The sequence below is a fragment of the Neofelis nebulosa genome, chromosome 4 (assembly GCF_028018385.1).
Source record: "Neofelis nebulosa isolate mNeoNeb1 chromosome 4, mNeoNeb1.pri, whole genome shotgun sequence".
In the NCBI taxonomy this organism is placed as follows: domain Eukaryota; kingdom Metazoa; phylum Chordata; class Mammalia; order Carnivora; family Felidae; genus Neofelis; species Neofelis nebulosa.
The window spans coordinates 63,975,913-63,995,808 of NC_080785.1; the positions used below are offsets into that span (position 1 = coordinate 63,975,913).

Below are 19,896 nucleotides of genomic sequence, written 5' to 3' on the forward strand. Positions count from 1 at the left end.
ACTGAGTCAGCCATATCCTATACCTTTTGATAGGCAGCATTTCAATTTTCACTGAGATAAAAATATTTCCTCATTTCTCTTGTGATTTCCTTTATCCAAGTATTTGGAGACTAGGCAGGTATTTCCCTGTCGTTAATATCTAGTTTAATTCCACTGTGGTTAGAGAACATAGTATATATGATTTTTCAATACCTTAAATTTGTGGAAATTTGTCTTCTGGCCCAGAAGGTATTATTTTCTCTCTTGGTGAATATTTTAAATGCCCTTAAAAAGCATAGAGTTATGTTGCTATTATTGGTGGAGTATTCGGTATATATCAGTGAGATTAAATTAGTTGAGAATGTTGTTTGAGACCCCTGTATCTTTACTGATTTTCTTCCCTTCTCCCAGCTACTGAGCGATGATTTCCCTATTACGATGGAACTCTGTATCTGCTTCATTATTTTCATAGTTTCATTTACACTTTAACATCTGAACCACACGAAGTTGATCTAGGCACATACAGTACAATGTGGATCCAACCTCCCCTTTTTCTTCTCCCAGCACCAAAGTAGTTCATCATTAATATTTTTGGTACTACGGTAAGGATGGTATTTAAGAGAGAAAATTATTTTAGAGAATTTGTAAAATATATAGCATACTTTAAAAAATCTAATGTAAGCCTTTAAAACTAAAGAGAAGAAATCATAGTGGAAAAAAAGTGAGATAGAGCAAGAAAAAGTTTCAAACATACACTTTTGAAGTACAACATATGTATCCTCTCTCTCTCTCTCTCTCTCTCTCTCTCTCTCTATATATATATATATATATATATATATATATGTATATATAATAAATACTATTAGTCTTTCCTTTATTTTGACTAGAATTCCACCTCTCTGAATAACCCGTACAATACAGAAGTTATTTTGCTGAGGGTTGATGGGGGTGGGGAGAGGGGAAAATGGGTGATGGGCATGGAGGAGGGCATGAGCACTTGTTGGGATGAGCACTAGATGTTGTATGGAAACCAATTTGACAATAAATTATATTTAAAAAAAAGAAGTGGACAAAAAAAAGGTTTTTTAAGCCCATTCTCTAATGGTCTTGCAAAATAAAACAAATACTAACAAAAAAAATAGTTGATTTTCTATAGGTTCCTTGTTCCCTTTGTCTTTTGCTCAGTTAATACCACAATCTGAATTCTTATTTAAAACTGCTGAGAGGGGCACTTGGGTGGCTCACTCGGTTGAGTGTCCAACTCTTGATTTTGGCTCAGGTCATGATCTCGTGGTTGGTGAGTTTGAGCCCTGCATTAGGTTCTACACTGACAGTGTGGAGCCTCCTTGGAATTCTTTCTCTCTCTCTCTCCTCTCTCTCTCTCTCTCTCTCTCTCTCCCTGTCTCTCTGCCCCTCCCCCAGCTCACATGCACGTGTGTGTGCTCTCTCAAAATAAACAAATAAACTTTAAACAAAAGTAAAAAGTAAATAAATAAAATTCCTAAGATAATGCTACTTCTGGCTAGAATACTTATTTCTGGTTAGCACTTTGTTTTACTGCATTCACTAAATTTTGTTTTCTAGTCACATATTTCATACAAAAATGAGTATGCTATAATATTTGATGCAAAGAAAGGTCTATAAAAGCACTAGTACCTGAGGGGTGCCTGGGTGGCTCAGTTGGTTAAGCATCCGACCTCAGCTCAGGTCATGATCTCAGGGTTTGTCAGTTCAAGCCCCACTTCAGGCTCTGTGCTGACAGCTTGGAGCCTGCAGCCTGTTTCTGATTCTGTGTTTCCCTCTCTCTCTGCCCCTCCCCCACTTGTGTTCTGTCCCTCTGTCTCTCAAAAATGAATAAATGTAAAAAAAAAAAATTTTTTTTAAAGCACTAGTAGCTGAGGAGTAACTTATATTTGTTTTGGTTTTTCATCCCAAAAATCTTTGAGGAAATTCAAAGAGAAGAAAGAAATCTAAGATTCATATTAAAAATTAATAATAAGTGGGGTGCCTGGGTGGCTCAATCGGTTAAGTGTCTGACTTCGGCTCAGGCCATGATCTCACAGTTTGGGGGTTGGAGCCCCGCATGGGGCTCTGTGCTGACAGCTCAGAGCCTGGAACCTGCTTCGGATTCTGTGTCTCCCTCTCTCTGTCCTTCCCCTGCTTGTACTGTGTCTCTCAAAAAATGAATGTTAAAAAAATTTTTTTAAACAAAAAAATAAATATAAAAAAATTAATAATAAGCAATAGTTCAAGAGACGCAGAAAATTATGAAACTTTATAGCTATCAATTTAGGCTATATACAACTGTATTTTCAAGCCAGAAGACTAATTTCTACAGGGCTTTACACATAATTGGATTTTTAAGACTAAACAGTACCATAGATTGATGACCCTTTTATAATCCACCAATCATCTTTTTACAGGTGGACAGGTTTCCCCTCCCCTCATAATGACTTTACATGATTTGCAGGTATTTGTTCAAGCCATATCAGCTTTGGGTATGAAGCTAAAAAAAACAACTCCCTAGCTCAGTCTTTCCAGGTAATTTTTACAAATCCTCTTTTTCCTATCTCGCCAGCAGGTGCCCTTCCCTTTACTAAATGTAGAGCTTATAAATCCTGATGTAGCAGCTGTAGTTGCTGGTAATTTCTGTGGCCGCCTCCAGTGTTTTAGCTGGGCATGCTGCTCAATGGATATAACCTCCCCATAGGGCTTGTGCTGATGACGTGTGGCTGTCTCCTTAGGTGTCACCATCTCTACCTCGGGTACGTGGGTTTAAGATTTAGGAAAGCAATTTTTTCACAGCTCAGGCTTAAAACAGCAGTTCTGCTTAAGATGTATTTGTTCTAGTCCAGTGTTGAAAGGAGAGAACCCTGAGGGCTCTCCCTGCTTCTTTAGAATTCAGGCATGAGACAATGCTCCCAGATTTGCACCTGTGCACTTGGAATTCCTTATCCCTGGGTGTGACCACAAGATTCATCCCTCCCCCTGTCTATTCCATGTTTGAATATCATCTACTTCACAGGGACTTCCGGAACCACCCTATTAAAATTGCACTCTTCCCCCCTCTCACCTAAGATCTCCTGTCCTCCTTCCCTATACATCTTCCCTCCACAGAATTTATATTCTAATATATTTTATAATATACAGTGGTCTCAACCTAGCCACAGGGAATATTCCAAGATCCCCGGTGGATGCCTGAAACTATGGTTAGTACAGAACCCTATATATACTGTTTTTTTCCTATACGTACATAGCTCTGATAAATTTTAATTTATAAATTAGTTCTTGCAAGAGCATACCAACAATAACAGTAAAATAGAACAATTATAACAAGATACTGTAATAAAAGTTATGTGAATATGGGCTTTCTTTTCCTCTCTCAAAATACCTGAATGCACTGTACTCACCCTTAATCCTGTGGTGATGTGAGATGATGAAATGCCTACGTGATGCAGTGAAGTGAAGTAAAAGGTGTAGCCACTGCGGCGTAGCGTTAGGCTACTATTGACCTCCCGCATATGCACCAGAAGGAGAATCAGCTGCTTCCTGACCACAGCTGACCTCAGTTAACTGAAACCATGGAAAGCAAGACTGAGCCTAAGTGGGGACTCTGTATCTACTTGTTTTTGTTAGCTTCTTCCCTGGAATATAAACTCTGTGACAGTTTGGACTTTGTCTGTTTCATTCATGTTGGATCCAAAGTGCCTAGAATAGTGCCTGACACCAAACAGACACCTAATAAAATTACGTGCTGAATGAAGGAACAGTGCCTGGAAGCGTGGCTTCTCACTGCTTCCTTAGCACTCGCACAAGCTGCAGGTCTCCACAAGACTATTTACTTTTCAGCCATAATGGTACTGGGCTCACTTCTCCACGCCAACCCACACCAGGACTCAGTCTGAAATGTGCACGCCATTCATTCCGCACAGAGAGAGTGTGAGAATTTCTTAGATCACTCCTTGGCTCTTCCCCTTTCCATGGAAATGTAGCTTCTGCTCCTCAATGAACCACCTTCTAGCCTACTTCCAAAGTTGGCTTCTACTTTATTGGATCTCCACCTTCTACCCCAACTCCTTTTTTGGGGGTCTGTTAAATGATTTAAACAAGGAGGCCATTAGACTGATGTGGCTCTAATGCTGTGGAGACCTATGTAAGCAAACCCAAATCCAAGCCTGTAAATGCCTCAAGGTTACAAAATCGAAACCTGAAGACAACCAATCACAAACAGCCAACTGGACGTTAAGCCTAACCAGTCAGTAATATCCTTACTTTGCTTTACTCTTTCTCTATAAAAGTCTCTCCCTGAGTTCTGGTAGAGTGCTCCTGCTTCTAGTCTGGTACTGCCCAATCTGGATGGATTTTTTGCTCAAATAAACTCTTGAAATGTTTAATATGCCTCAATTTATCTTTTAACAGGGCCCAGGTTTCAGATGCACAATATATTTAAAGTCTTTTTTAATTATGTAACTTTAGAAAGGTTGTTTAATTTTGACCACTTAATGAGGATGAATAAGAAATATTAAATTTGAGGAGTGCCTGGGTGGCTGAGTCAGTTAAGTGTCTGACTTCGGTTTAGGTCATGATCTCATGATTCATGAATTCTAGTCCCGTGTCGGGCTCTGTGCAGACAGCTCAGAGCGTGGAACCTGCTTTGGATTCTGTGTCCCGCTCTCTCTCTGCCCCTCCCTGCTTTGTCTCTCTCTCTCTCTCTCTCAAAAATAAATAAACATTAAAATTTTTTTTAAGAGAAAGATTAATTTGTATTTATTTGTGAATGAAAGTATTTAACCTTAAAACTAATTGTGTAATTAATTTACATGTCATATTTGAATAAAATGTCACAACAAAAAACCCTTTCAAAAAGAGGTATATTTTAATGATGAAAGACAGCATGAATGAATTTTTTTGTACATGGCCTTTGTGGTATTAAACAAGCACTGTCAAATAGGTAGACTATTTTGCCATGAAAAAGCTGTGATTTCAAAGTCTTTTAAAAAGGCAAACATGGTAAACTTACTCTTAGGAAATGACACTTGGGAGTTAATGGTGTCAGAGTCATATTGGCTGAAGAAGCAAAATAACAACAAACTTTTAAACCCCCCCTTAACATCAACCTCACCACAAATATACTATCCTTTTGAACACAACACATAGGAGAATAGCCTCAAAGGCATTACGGCTTACTTCTCTGGCATATTAAAGAAAAAGTTTGGCTAATGGCTCCTGATTTATAAAATTCCCTGATAAACTCCCCTAGATTATGCACAAATTTCATATAAAAAGATATAAATCCCAGTTTCCAGCAGAGCTACTCTTGGTCCACAACAAAAATTTACTTTAGGTGATTTTAAAATACTAACATAAGAAAATTCTAGTTAAAAAGAATTTCAAACCAATATTAGGCACAAAAACAATAGCCATATGGCTGAAGTTAACTTTCTAAAGTCCAACAAACAACAAAAACCTTCCTTCCCCCAAAACAGCAATGGGACAGTTGCGCCATAATATTTGTTTGGTTTTTCCTACAAAGACCAGTTTACCACCGGTGGGAATCCCAGCCCAGGAACCAGCCCGTGAATGTGGGTGGTTCATGGCCCTGTTTTACAATGACGATTGGTGTCCTCTTGTCTCTTCCAGAAGGGTCTGTCTCAAGGTACATTTTGGCTATAAAGAAATGCAGAGACATACACATTCGGTTAGTTTTGATTAACCTAAAATAACGACGGAATGAAAAGTCTTCCAATTAAAGTAATGGATCAAATTTTCATTGCCCCAAAGTAGCCAGATACTGTTCCATATGAACAATTCCTTATTGATTTCTCTCAACTGCTATGGATTGCACATGAGCGTCTCATGACTGCCTAAAAATAAACCAAACTTCAAAGAATAATCCTTACGGCATAATTATTCTTATACTTTTCAATAATAAACAGCAGCTGTGCCTGAAAGAACAGCATTACTCAAAAGGAATTTTAAAAGATCTAGGTTATCACAGTTATAGAGGTTTCAATAGTAGTTCAGTGAATTTAAATAATAATAATAAAATATTATTTCAGTGAATTTAAATTTTTCAGCACAAATTGATGTAACCATATTCTACATTAGGTAACAAAACCTATTTTTCTTATTCTGAAATTCTTCAGTTTAAAAAACTTCCATTACTCTTAAGTTGTGAAAGTGAAAGCTTATTAGATTCTCCTCAGTTTGAATGTGTAGTTTTGAAAACTGTGCTGAGAAGAGCAGTCAGGGACTTAGTCATAACCATTCGGGGTAACAGCCTCCATGGGATCTCACTTACCAGACTTCAGAGATTCTGTTCTCTCGACTTCATTGGCATCTTTGCCAACCCAAATAAAAATCTGAAAAATGGAACAATAATCATATGTAGTGTTTGGGGAGTACTTATTCGGCGCAAGCCCTCAGGAAAGTGCTTCTCACACAGCATTCATTTATACTCTTCACCACAAGCCCTGGAGTTAAGGATGTGGACAAGGAGGTGAAGAGAAGTTACACCACTTTCCCAGTGTTTTCCGTATTAGGAGACACCTAAATGGATAGCCAGCCAGTTTGACTCCAGATTTCACATCCTGATATTCCGTGTTTACATAGTATTTTCTAGTTTATAGACCTTCTCAAAACAACATATTGGCCATCTTCTGTACCCACTCCTGGAGAATGTAAGGCAGTCATTATCTCCATTTTAGTATTATCCGGGGAGGACCAGGCTTAGTTTGTTTGTGGGGACCTCAGACTCCCTTTAGGAATATTTGACTTAAGCCTATAGTTTACCCCTATAAAACCGTATCCTGTAACACTTTGGTAAAAGTGCTATAATGTTTAGTATTTAAATATTGAGGTTTTTTTTTTTTTTAAACTGATGTAATTATATATTCTGTACATATTCTTCTTGTCAAATGTGTAGGTTGGGAACTTCAGTGCTGAATCATTCTCTTGAATTACCTTATACTAAAATCACTTTAGAATAACTTGTTGGCAGAGAAATTTTGGTCAAATTAGTTTTGGTTGTATTCTAATTCATACTGAAAGTACTGAAACATTTGCTTACAGGGCACAGAACAAACCATGACATCATGGTAATATAAATGAAAAATGTGATTAAAAAAATAAAATGTAGTAAGGGAAATATTCTAAAGTATCCATGACTATAGAATTGACTACAAATGGAGAGAATTAAATTCTTCTGAATAAGGAAATGTCATTCTCATTTTAATTCTTAATACACAAAGGTGTTTTGACATGCGGTTTTAAATTTCGTATCTAGAGCAACCTGGGTGGTTCAGTCAGTTAAACGTTCAACTTTGGCTCAGGTCATAATCTCGCAGTTTGTGAGTGCAAGCCCCGTGTCAGGTTCTGTGCTGACAGCTCAAAGACTGGAGCCTACTTCGGATTCTGTGTCTCCCTCTCTCTCTCTGTCCCTCCCCCACTCATGCTCTGTCTCTCTCTGTCTCTCAAAACTAAATAAACATTAACAAAAAAATTTAAAAAAATAAATTTCATATCTATAAATAAGTGATCCATTCACCTGGGGAGAATCTGTAGTTAGATGCCAAATTCAAATATGATTATTTCTAGACCAAGAAGCTAAGGTGTAAAATAAACAAATGGCTTTAGCAATTAAGAACAGATCTGAACGTAACAATTAGCAGGGTTCACTCTAAGACTAGGCCTAATTCAGATGCGGGTTTCATAATTGCTGTATACAATTTAATTCCTAATATATTTATTTTTCCCTTTCACTATTTAATCAGTTTACATAAAGGTTTAAAAAAAACCCCACAAAACCCAACTCTCAGATATGGCATGCCAAATCCCCATTCGTTTTCTCCCAAATAAAGATATATATAACAATAATGTATTTTACTGTGTAGATTCAAAACTATCCTGCATCTGTTTCTTCCCCAGGGGAAAGGTCCCCTATGACTTCATGTCAGATTTCAAGAAAACTTCTGAATCTCTCAGTCTTCCTCTTGGCATTGCACCTCCAAGGCATTGTACCCACTAATGCATTTATTAGTTAAATGAAGAGATGAATGCATGAATAAGTTAGGAGTGAAATGAAAAATAGTAGTGGGTTTTTTTTTTCTTTTCTTAAAACTATACAGCCACAGATGGTAGCCATAGAATTATTTCCACATTAGGAAATAAATTTGCTACAAGTACCAGTTTTACCTTTTGCCAGACTGTGTTGGGTCTTTTTCTTTTTTTTTTTAATTTTTTTTTTTTTCAACACTTTTTATTTATTTTTGGGACAGAGAGAGACAGAGCATGAACGGGGGAGGGGCAGAGAGAGAGGGAGACACAGAATCGGAAACAGGCTCCAGGCTCCGAGCCATCAGCCCAGAGCCTGACGCGGGGCTCGAACTCACGGACCGCGAGATCGTGACCTGGCTGAAGTCGGACGCTTAACCGACTGCGCCACCCAGGCGCCCCTGTTGGGTCTTTTTCAAACACAGCCTAAATCCATAGATCCATTTATTATTAGACTTGCCATTTTTCAAAGCTGGTTTTGTGAGTTCCCAGCTATAAGCACACTCTCTTCTTACCATCAAATATAGTTTTACCTGTTCCCAAGCATCCAGTAACATGACATCATCTTCTGCCAAATCATCCTGGGTAAACTCTCCTGGAACTTCTTCAATCTGAAATGTATGAAGAAGCTTTATGATCCAACAGTAGAGCAGTAATTTTTCTAATATATAGGATATGAATGTATTGTATTCTTTTGGAGCACCACAAAAAGAAAGTTTGCTAGTTATTTTTTTTTTGTTTGTTTTTTGGGGTAATAAAGAATATTTTTTTAATTTTTATTTTTTAATATGAAATTTATTGTCAAATTGGTTTCTATACAACACCCAGTGCTCATCCCAACAGGTGCCCTCCTCAATGCCCATCACCCACCCTCCCCTCCCTCCACACCCCAACAACCTCACTTTATTCTCAGTTTTTAAGAGTCTCTTATGGTTTGCCTCCCTCCCTCTTTAACTTTTTTCCCCCCTTCTCCTCCCCCATGGTCTTCTGTTAAGTTTCTCAGGATCCACATAAGAGTGAAAACATATGGTATCTGTTTTTTCTGCATGACTTATTTCACTTAGCATAACACTCTCCAGTTCCATCCACTTTGCCACAAAAGGCCATATTTCATTCTTTCTCATGGCCACGTACTATTCCATTGTGTATATAAACCAAAAGTCTTTATCCATTCATCAGTTGATGGACATTTAGGCTCTTTCCATAATTTGGCTATTGTTGAGAGTGCTGCTATAAACATTGGGGTACAAGTGCCCCTATGCATCAGTACTCCTGCATCCCTTGGATAAATTCCTAGCAGTGCTATTGCCGGGTCATAGGGTAGGTCTATTTTTAATTTTCTGAGGAACCTCCACACTGCTTTCCAGAGCGGCTGCACCAATTTGCATTCCCACCAACAGTGCAAGAGGGTTCCCATTTCTCCACATCCTCTCCAGCATCTATAGTCTCCTGATTTGTTCATTTTAGCCACTCTGACTGGCATGATGTGATGTGGGTAATAAAGATTTAAAAAATTGTTTATCTGTTTACTCATATATCACAAACTGATGGAATCTTGTCTGGGAAGCACAGTACTTAATATCAACACTGCACCTGAATGTCCTAGGTAGGCTACAAACAGTCTGACCACAGCTCTATGACAAGCTCTATGACAGTCCTTGTGACAAGCTGCTTCACAGATTTCTGTCACCTTTGTAGTCCTTAAAGGTATTTGAGTTTATGGTCTAAGTATTAAGCTGTCTTTTATATTGTAGGCCAAGATTATTTTAATAAGATCGGCAGGTCTGGTCATTTTTTAAGTTGACAATTTTTGACAAGATAATACAACATAATATTCTGTAAGCAAAGTTTTATTATTATTATTTTAAATGTGTTAAATTCTGTTCTCTATAGTTAACATCAAAGGATACTCGGGAGGGTTAGTTTAACGCACCCACTACCAGTGGGCAGGTATTAATCTGAAGTTCACAAAGTTTAAAGGATTCTGGATAAAGAACTCTCCTGATATTTAGGAAGGTGTGGTAGATTGGACTCTAGTCCCTCTGCTGTGTGACTTTGTGGTACAGTCCAGTAAGTGGAGGTAACCTTGTCTTTGGCCAAGTCAATTAGTAAATTTGACTCATCAAGGGCCCTCTTGTACTCCTGGGCTGAGTCATGGGAAAAACAGGCATAAATGGAACCACAGCCCAAAGGAGAATCTCCCAGCTGGGCCCAGCCTAAGTAAAGCTGGCCCCAGGCAACCTGGAGCTCTCTGAGCAGAATACACACTTGTCGTAATCTGATGAGATTCTGAGACTGTCATATAAAAAACAAACAAACAAAAGCTATTTACCAAAAGCAAAAAGTTAGTTTATATTGTTCTTACAGAATTTTTACCAATCACATAATTATTTATAAAAGCAAAAACCTAAAATATCATTTACTCCATGTCAGGCACTATTCTAATCCTTTATATGCAAGAACTGATTTAATATTCACAACAACACTATATAGTAGATACTAGGATTATCCCCATTTTATAGATGAGAAAACTACAGCACAGAGAAGGTTGTTGAAGGTCACACAGCCAGTAAGTAAGTGATACTGTACTTGCAGACTGGTTCTAAAACTTGTGCTTTTAAGCAACATGCTCTGCTATTTTACGCAAATCTAGTCTAAAGCCAGCTTTCAGCTTGTGATGATAAGATCAAAAACTTGTTAGTGACACTACTTTTCCTTAAATTGTGAAGAGAATAGCCAGAGTTCCAAAAATCAAACAAGAAAATGAGTAGGTGTAGAGAAAAAGTATATTTCCTTTAAATATGTTCATGACAAAAAAAAAAAAAACCCACAAAAACTAATAGATTTTTTCAAGTCTGACTGAGAACAAAGCTTAGATATTATTTTTGTAAAATATATCTTCATTTATTTTAGCAATGTGAGCATGTTAATTTTAGCAACGCGAGCAAACCATACTAAGAAATTATAGAAACATTAGTTGAATAAGAAGTTAGTTGGATGCCACATAAAATTAACAGTCAAAAGAGTAAAATAGATTTTTTTCTAACAAGTTTCTAAAATACAGGGATTTCCTAGAAAGTAGGTGAGCAACTATGGTGCCCAACAGCCAAATATTTATCAAAACTCTAATTTTTAATTTAAACCTTTAATATTTAGGTCAAATCACTTCACTGTTTCAAGGAACATGAGCAGTTTCTTCTTCAAAGCACTCTTTCAATAATTTTTTTAATGTCTATTTTTGAGAGAAAGAGAGAGAGAACAAGAGGGGGAGGGGCAGAGAGCGGGAAACATAGAATCCGAAGCAGGCTCTAGGTTCTGACTTGTCAGCACAGAGCCTGATGTGGGGCTCAAATTCATGAACTGTGAGATATGACTGGAGGATAAGTCAGACACTTAACCAACTGAGCCACCCAGGCGCCCCAAAACATTTTATTTCTAGCAAGCAATGTACCTGGGAAAAGACTTAGGCAATTTTCGTGTGTGTGTGTGTGTGTGTGTGTGTGTGTGTGTGTGTGTGTGTGTATTGAAAAACAAAGCTTGTATTCACCAGGACATGGTGACCAAACCTTGAGATCAAATTTTATATAGGAAAGAAGTTTGTCCTTTAAACAAAAAATTTACACAAAGCCCTCACATGTCCAACAGAGAAAACCAAATTTTTATGGTTGAAATGAGATGAGGGGCTGCACTCCAAGATATTTTGGAGCCCAGTATAAAATCAGTCTTGTACACAAATACTTTTACTTTGAAACATCTGGAACTCAAAGCCTGTGAATGAAATAAAACATTTTTGCTGATTTCAGTTAATTTGCAGGTGCATGTATAGCTTTCTCTGATTCTGCTCAATGATCATAATATTTCCATAATATTTTTATTCAGTCAATGTGGTGAAACTTTTAATCCCTGGGAAATTGAAGTGCAAAACTGACATAGTCTGCTCACAAACCACTATGGTTTCCCACAGAAAGTGTCAAATTATTAAATTAGTAAATCCAACCATATGCATATTCGTATCACAACAACCTCATGTTGACACAGGTGCAAAGCAGCTGATATTTTTATGAGCAGTTTGATTTATATAGTACTTGACAGTATTCCTATGCTTTCATATCCATTACATCATTGACTCTTTTTTTTAAGAATGTTTATTTAATAATTTTGAGAGAGAGTGTGTGTACATGCATGCACATGGGGTAGGGGCAGAGAGAGAGAGACAGAGACAGAGACAGAGAGGGAGAGTGAGAATTCCACGCAGGCTCTGCACTGTCAGCGCAGAGCCCGACATGGGGCTCTTTCTCACAAACCATGAGATCGTGACCTGAGCCGAAATCAAGAGTCCGAGGCTTAACCAACTGAGCCACCCCAATGCCCCACATCACTAACTCATTGACTCTTATAGCGACCCTGCATAGAGCTAAGATTATCACCTGTTTGCAGACAAGCAAGCTAAAACTGAGAATCAGAGCACTAACATGGCTAAAAAGTGTCAGAGCCACACCAGAATGCCTCTCCCAAGGTCATTCAGTTCCACTCCCATGTTCTGCAAGACACTCACAATGAATCTTCCAGTTTTGTTAGAGCAGCCATAAAGCCGAGGCGGATGGTCTTCTGCCTGGGTTTCTAGCAGTGGAGAAGTCTGGTAGCCCTTTTTCCCTCCAAGGGAATTCCAAAACTCCTCTGTGAAAAATACAACGAGTTACTGAATGCTTTTCCAGGAGCATGGAGTTGGTATTGCTTTACATTAACCTTGACCTTAATGTTGAAATTAAATATGACAGGTACCATCACCCAATTTTGCAACTAGTGGAAGGATTTTTAATGCCCTGTAACCATTACAAAGGCCCTATTTATCAAAATAAATAAATACATGATTAGCAATGATACCAAATAGAAATGCTGGCTGCTGTCCTTCTCCCCACAGTACACACCTGGTTCCCTGCCTTCCCGAATCCTTGTGGTTCTGCATTTGAGGACACTCACTACATACTCTGCTCCTTTCTCCTCCTCCTGGCTAGCACCTCTTCCTATCCAGATGTAGCCATTGTTTTGCCGCAGTTTCAAGACAAAAACATCATTGGAATTCAAGGAATGTGCATCAACATCTACCTAGAGTATAAAGAAAAATAACACAGTGATTCAAATTCATTGCTGTTCCCTCAAAAAACATGCCTGAGAAGCTGTGACAGGGACAAACCATCCTTTGCCTTTTGTCATGATCCCAGGGTGGCACTAGGACACCACTACGGTATTAGAAACATTGGGGGCAGCTGGGTGGCTTAGTCACTTAAATGTCCCATTTTTGATTTCCACTCAGGTCATGATCTCACGGTTTGTGAGATCAAGCCCCATGTTGGGCTCTATGCTGACAGTGAAGAGCCTGCCTGGGATTCTCTCTCTCTCTCTCTCTGTCTCTCTCTGTCTCTGTCTCTCTCTCTCTCTCTCTCTCTCCCTTTCTCTTTCCCCCTCTCCCGCTAGAGCTCTCTGTCTGTTTCAAAATAAATAAACACTTTTTTAAAAAAAGAAACATTAGTAGCACTTTTCTGTGTGTCACTTTAGAATGCTTATCTGCCCCCAGACAAGCATAGGGCTCTACAAATAAAATTACCCAAATGTAAGTGATAAGTAACAAAAACGATATTCAAAGAAATCATAAGAACAAGTATAGGCTATAAATGATGATTGGAAAGTGGGTGTAATGTACACAAGTGACACACATAAAGCAAAAGATGTTCAGTTTTTCTTTCCCCAACTTAAAGGGGTTTTTCAAATAATCAAAAGGAAACCTTTCCAAAGCAGTCTACAGACTTAATGCAATCGCTATGAAAATACCAACAGCATTTTTCACAGAACTAAAACAGACAATCCTAAAGTTTGTATGGAACCACAAAAGACCCTGAAGAGCCAAAGCAATCTTGGAAAAGAAAAACAAAACTAGAGATATCACAATTCCAGACTTCAAGTTATATTACAAAGCTGTAGCAATCAAAACAGTATGGTACTGGCACATAAATAGACACCTAGATCAACTAACATGGAAAACCCAAAAATGAACCCACAATTATATGGTCACTTAATCTTTGAGAAAGGAGGCAAGAATATGCAATGGGAAAAAGACAGTCTCTTCAACAAATGGTGTTGGGAAAACTGGACAGCAACATGCAAATGATACAAAATAGAAGATGCAGAAATGCATCTAGAATGCAAAAGAATGCAAAATAATGAAACTGGACCACTTTCTTACACCATACACAAAAATTAACTCAAAATGGTTTAAGGATCCAAATGTAAGACCTGAAACTATACAAATCCAAGAAGAGAGCATAGGCAGTCATTTCTCTGACATTGGCAATAGCAACATCTTTCTACATATGTCTCTGAGGCAAGGGAAACAAAAGCAAAACTATTGGCAGTACATCAAAATAAAAACTTCTGCACAGCAGAGGACACGACAAGCAGAGGACACGACAAGCAGAGGACACGACAAGATTAAGACAGCCAACTGAATGGGAGAAGATATTTGCAAGTGACATATCCAATAAAGAGTTAGTATCAAAAATATATAAAGAACTTATATAACCCAACACCAAAAAATACAAATAATCCAATTAAAAATGAGCAGAAGACATGAACAGACATTTTTCCAAAGAAGACATTTAGGTGGCCAACAGACACATGAAGGAATGCTCCACATCACTCATTATCAGGGAAATGCAAATCAAAACCACGATGAGGTATCACCTCACACCTATCAGAATGGCTAATATCAACAGCACAAGAAAGAACAAATAGTGGCAAGGATGTGGAGAAAGGGGAATCCTCCTGCACTGTTGGTGGGAATGCAAACTGGTGCAGCCACTGTGTAGACAGTATGGAGGTTCTTCAAAAACCTAAAAATAGAACTACACTATGATCCAGTAATTGTACTATTGGGTATTCACCCAAAGAACATGAGAAACACAAATTCAAAAGGATATATACATGCCTATATTTACTGAGGCAGCATTTACAATGGCCAAATAATGGAAGCAGCTCAAGTGTCCATCAATAGATGAATGGATAATAAAGAAGTGATTGTGTGTGTGTGTGTGTGTGTGTGTGTGTGTGTGTGTGTGTATAAAACTTCCAGCTATATATATTACTGAGTCTAAAAAGCAACGAAATCTTGTCATTTGCAACAACATAGATGGAGCTACAGAGTATACTACTAAGTGAAATAAGCCAGTGAGAGAAAGACAAACACCATATAATTCCATTCCTAAGTGGATTAAAACAAACGAACAAAGGGAAAAAAGAGACAAACCAAAAAAAAAAAAAAAACAAAACAAAACAGACCTTTAACTACAGAGGACAAACTGATTATCACCAGAGGGAAGAGGGGAAGGATGGATAAAACATATAAAGGATATGAAGAGTACACTTATCTTGATGAGCCCTGAGTAATGTATGGAACTGGTGAATCACTATATTGTATACCTGGAATTAATATAACACTGTATGTTAATCATACTGAAATAAAAAAAAAAAAAAACACCAAAAACTTACAAAGGACACCTAGGAATCATAAAATCGGAACTGGAGTCCAATGTTGGCAAAGAGATAACAATGCAAATTCACTAAAAGGTTATCCAGGCTCAGATAAATCATAAGTCAAATAATAAAAGACTACAGCAGATTAAAAACACAGCACTGACATGCCCCTTCCTTTCAACCACAAAGCCATGGCCACTCTCAGGGACTGGCCAGGTGAGCGCAGCTGTGCTCCCTCTGGCCACAGAGGAGTGAGAAGGACCCAGACGGGCCCAGACTCTCACCTGAGGGTGAGGCTAGAAGTGGAACCTCGGGGCAGGGCAAGCATGTGCAGTGTCGGGCCTGCTAGTGAGCCCAAGGGTCCCAGGATGGGTGTTTTCCTGCCTATGACCTTGTGATTCTGTGACTCTGTGTCAGGCTCTGTGAGAACCTGTCTGACCACATGACTGTGTCACTGACAGTATGACTTTCTGCACAACTGTGGGGCTCAATGTGATGAAGAAGAACCAGTGAGAAAGACTGAGATGGAACAACCATGAGAGGAAGAAAACCCAAGTGTGGTGTTCTCAAGGCCAAGTGCAGAGAGCATTTCAAGAAGGAGGTGATGCTCAGCTGCCAAATGCTGGCACTTGGCCAACTGGGTTGAAGTGCCATCAACTAACATGGAGAGCTGGATTTCACCAGGTTTGCCAGGGCCCTATCCCCAGAGAGCGCCCCAGAGGAGGAAGGAATCATTGGAAGTTCTGTTTTTTATTTGTTTTTTTAATTAAAATATAGTTGACACACAATCTGTTGGAAATGTTAAAGATGTGTTCCAGGGGTTGGTAACATTCAGGAAAGTGGTTATCATCCTTTTTCAGTAGGAACAAGGTCTCTTGGACCAACAGTCAAAGGAATCTATCAGATGTGATGATGGAGATTGATAGGAACCAGGACTTCCAATTTCTCATCCAAATGTCTCTTTATTGGTACAGAAGAAAGAGGTTGGGTGATAGACAGGGGGCAACAGGCCCACACAGGGGCTAGTGTGACATCGGGGAGGTAGTTCCAAAATAGAAGATTATAAAGCATTAGCGTCCCAGGAGATGAAAACAGAAAGCCTCACAAACATGGTTTTGACTAGCACATTTCAGAGAGGCTAGGAATGTGAAGGCCAGTTTGAGAGGCTGAAAGGACACAAAGGAACCACATCACAGGGAGCTTGCATGTCTCATAAAGATGTGCAAGGAAGAGACCAGGAATGCAAGGATTCTTGTCAACTCTTCTATCTGACATCAGCTGGGTGTACCTGTAGATGAGAGCTTAATGGTTAATTTGATAGATTAAAAAAAATAATAATTAGTCATCATTGAACACATCAGAACCCGTGTACAGAATGTTCTGGATGAGATCAGTGTACATGATAGCATTTAAATGATATGACTGAATGCGATCGTCATGGAGAGGGCCAAGACTGAGCCTTAGGGGGCTTGGAGGACACACAGCAGAGGAGAAGCAGAAACTGGTTTAGTATGAGAAGTGGAACAAAAACACTCTTTAGAAGTTTGGAAGAAATCTTGTAAGGGGCTTCAGAGGCCTGGTGAAAAAAATAAAATAAAAATAATAGTGTTTCAAGAAGCCAGGGAAGGGCAACTGTCGCAAAGGCTAATGGAAGGTTAAGTAAAGGGGTCCGAAAAGATGGTGAATGGGGGCCACTGGCAACTAGATAACAGCATAGGCGTGGTGGGAATGGATGCCTGAGGAGAACGGCTTTACAGAGAAGAGGCTTACACGTGTACAGATAGGGAGTGAGCGAGGGCAATGCTTTTGAGGATCTGTGCTCTTAAGGAGGGCAGAGAAAGGATACGGTAGCTGGCAGGATTGGGGTCAAAAGATAGTTTTTAAAGGAAGATGGGAGTGTTTTGAAGGCATGCTTGTATTGTGAAGTAAATAATCCAGAAGAGAAGAACACACTGATGACAGAGAAGAGAAAGGAGATTACTGCCAGCCATAATGATGAATGGGAAGTGAGGTAAGAACATGGGACAGAGTGCAATCCAAGAAAGCCCGTAGGAAGGCAAGAGGGTGGGAGGTTCTGGACAGAAGTTGGTGGTGACAGGTGGTAAGAATTCAGCCTTAGGACAGAAATCACATTTTGTTTGTTTATGTAATAAACATGTATTAATTTATTTACCAATATATTACTTTTCACAAACATTAATTTGCATTGTTAATTTATGGATATGGGTATATCAATATGAATTTATAAAATAATTTAGTATTTATATATAAGTAACTGTTATAAAATATCTATGAATTGTTAAATATAAATAAACAAATGTATTCCACAAAACAGGCAAGAAGGAGAATATATATGAACAGATGCAGGCACAATGGTGAACTTGGGGAGTAGATAAGTGACTCTTGTGTGATTACGTTTATGTTCTCTGAAACTCTGACTCAGTTCTCAAAGGAGAGATCTGGAGAGTGGGGGATATGAAGGGTGTGATGGATGGAGGGGGTGCATGGATTCAGGTTTGAGATTGCTGGTATATGCATCCTAGAGTAAAGGGGCCAAATGACAGCAGATGGTTGTCAGAGATTAGATGTCTGAAACAGATTCCTGAGGTGCTAAAGTGATTGTCAATGGCAAGGTTTAGTACAGGACCACATGAGTGTGAGATAAAAGGGGTCAACAATAAGACTATTGGATGAGAGAAGCCAGAGTGATGGACATAGTCAAACAATGGCTGAAACCACCAAAGAATAAGAGGGGAAGGACTGGCAGCTCCATGGACAACAGCACAAGGAAGCTGAGGGAGGGAAAGTCTGATAAGAAGGACAAAAGTCAAACAGCCAAGGGTGAGCAAGGAGGATACTCCAGCCGCCCCCATGTCTGGTAAGAGGGCACTGGGGAAAAACACCTGCCACTTGAGAGGGCTGTATGGGCAATGTCCTCAGAGGACAGCCACAGTGCAAAAAGGGGGAGGGTGATATAGGGAACAGATTGTAGTGGGGGGATGCTATGACCCACCTAGCTTCAATGGCTCAGCTGAATGGTTTGTATGAAGGGGAAGGGTTCGCAGGTGGGTCCAGGTGTGGGGAGTACAGAATGTGCAGGGCAGTTTAGGGCTGACTGGGGAGACTTGGATTTCAATGGTGACTGAAGGGTCTGGATAATGAAAAGTGATGAAAACACCAGCCACGTAAACACCCGTGCCTGCCAGCCTTGTCCATACCTGGAGGTCTTCTTGTCTTACGACCTGTGATATGGGGTTTGATTTCTTTCACAGTTGCTGTCAGAGACAGCTTATGTGGCTCGTTGAGTTATGGTTCTGGCCCCATGTGCAATGAAGCTTACCTTCCACAGCTGTTACACCTATACAAACACGGGCTTTCCCTCTTGGATTTCCCCACTATGACCACCTGGCCATTACATGCCATCCATCTTCCTCCAGGCCTTTCAAGACAAAGTTTCAGCTTCCTCGGGCCTTTGACCATTTGATTTGTTACATTACTCTTAAAATGTATTTGTTTTGGTACAATGCAGACGAAAAGTGTGACAGGCCTGATATCTGGAGCTAACTTGGTTCTCCTGCTTTTAGCAATTTGTTATTGTGAACAATGGATTAACTATCGAAATAAAAGGAATTTGCCAATTTTTTGAAGACTACTATTTGTTGATAGCTCAGGTCCACCGGGAAGTCCATAAACAGGGCATGTTTCATTGAATGCGTGACATTACCTCCATGATTCTGGTGATAGATGCCAGGTTTCTCCGGACTTGAAAGAGGCGTATAGGGGGAGCAGGTGCCTGACCTCCTTTCTTTGATGTTCCGTTCTTGTAAATAATGAGCGGTTTGTCTTTGAACAAACTCAGCAGGTGAGCAGGCTCTTTGCCTTGAGAGACTCGGATCTGGGGGGCAGGGGGGATAAAAGAAACGTAATAAAGGGTGCAGTGAAAGAAGGCTGTATTTCCACATGTGTTATTTTCCTTTTTGAAAACAAAACAAAAAACAAATTAAAAATGAAATGCAGAAGGCATGATGATTAACAGAAAATATAGGTTAATGCAAATCAAGCACAGTTTTCCTGCTGATTTAAGAATCTTTTACTCCAGACACAGCACCCTGAGCAGTTTCTTCTCAGGGGAAACATCCCCATACTGTACCACTCTCTGCTTCCAGAAAGTATAAACAGATAAGGCTGTTCATCTACATCTCCAAAAGAGAAAAACACAACAAAGTCCCTGTGTATGCCATCATTTATAAAAATTACTTTTTTCAAGAGCACCAACACTACAGATGTTTAGTGATACATTTGTTTCTGAAACGTTTTGGATCTTGTCCAGAAGGTGAA

At 39.2% G+C, this 19,896-nt stretch overlaps 1 protein-coding gene across 1 annotated transcript in view; it reads right to left on the bottom strand.

Moving 5' to 3' along the window:
• Window positions 1-4,833: 4,833 nt before the first annotated feature.
• The window catches only part of SCIN (scinderin), an 83,230-nt gene continuing 68,167 nt past the window's right edge, over window positions 4,834-19,896 (bottom strand). Inside the window, exons 11-16 of the mRNA XM_058724966.1 lie at window positions 19,283-19,453; window positions 12,960-13,137; window positions 12,587-12,708; window positions 8,565-8,642; window positions 6,281-6,341; window positions 4,834-5,646 (exon numbers count right to left, since the gene is read on the bottom strand). Coding sequence (XP_058580949.1) covers window positions 5,519-5,646; window positions 6,281-6,341; window positions 8,565-8,642; window positions 12,587-12,708; window positions 12,960-13,137; window positions 19,283-19,453 — 738 coding nt within the window. The 3' untranslated portion in view covers window positions 4,834-5,518. The remainder of the gene's footprint in view (window positions 5,647-6,280; window positions 6,342-8,564; window positions 8,643-12,586; window positions 12,709-12,959; window positions 13,138-19,282; window positions 19,454-19,896) is intronic.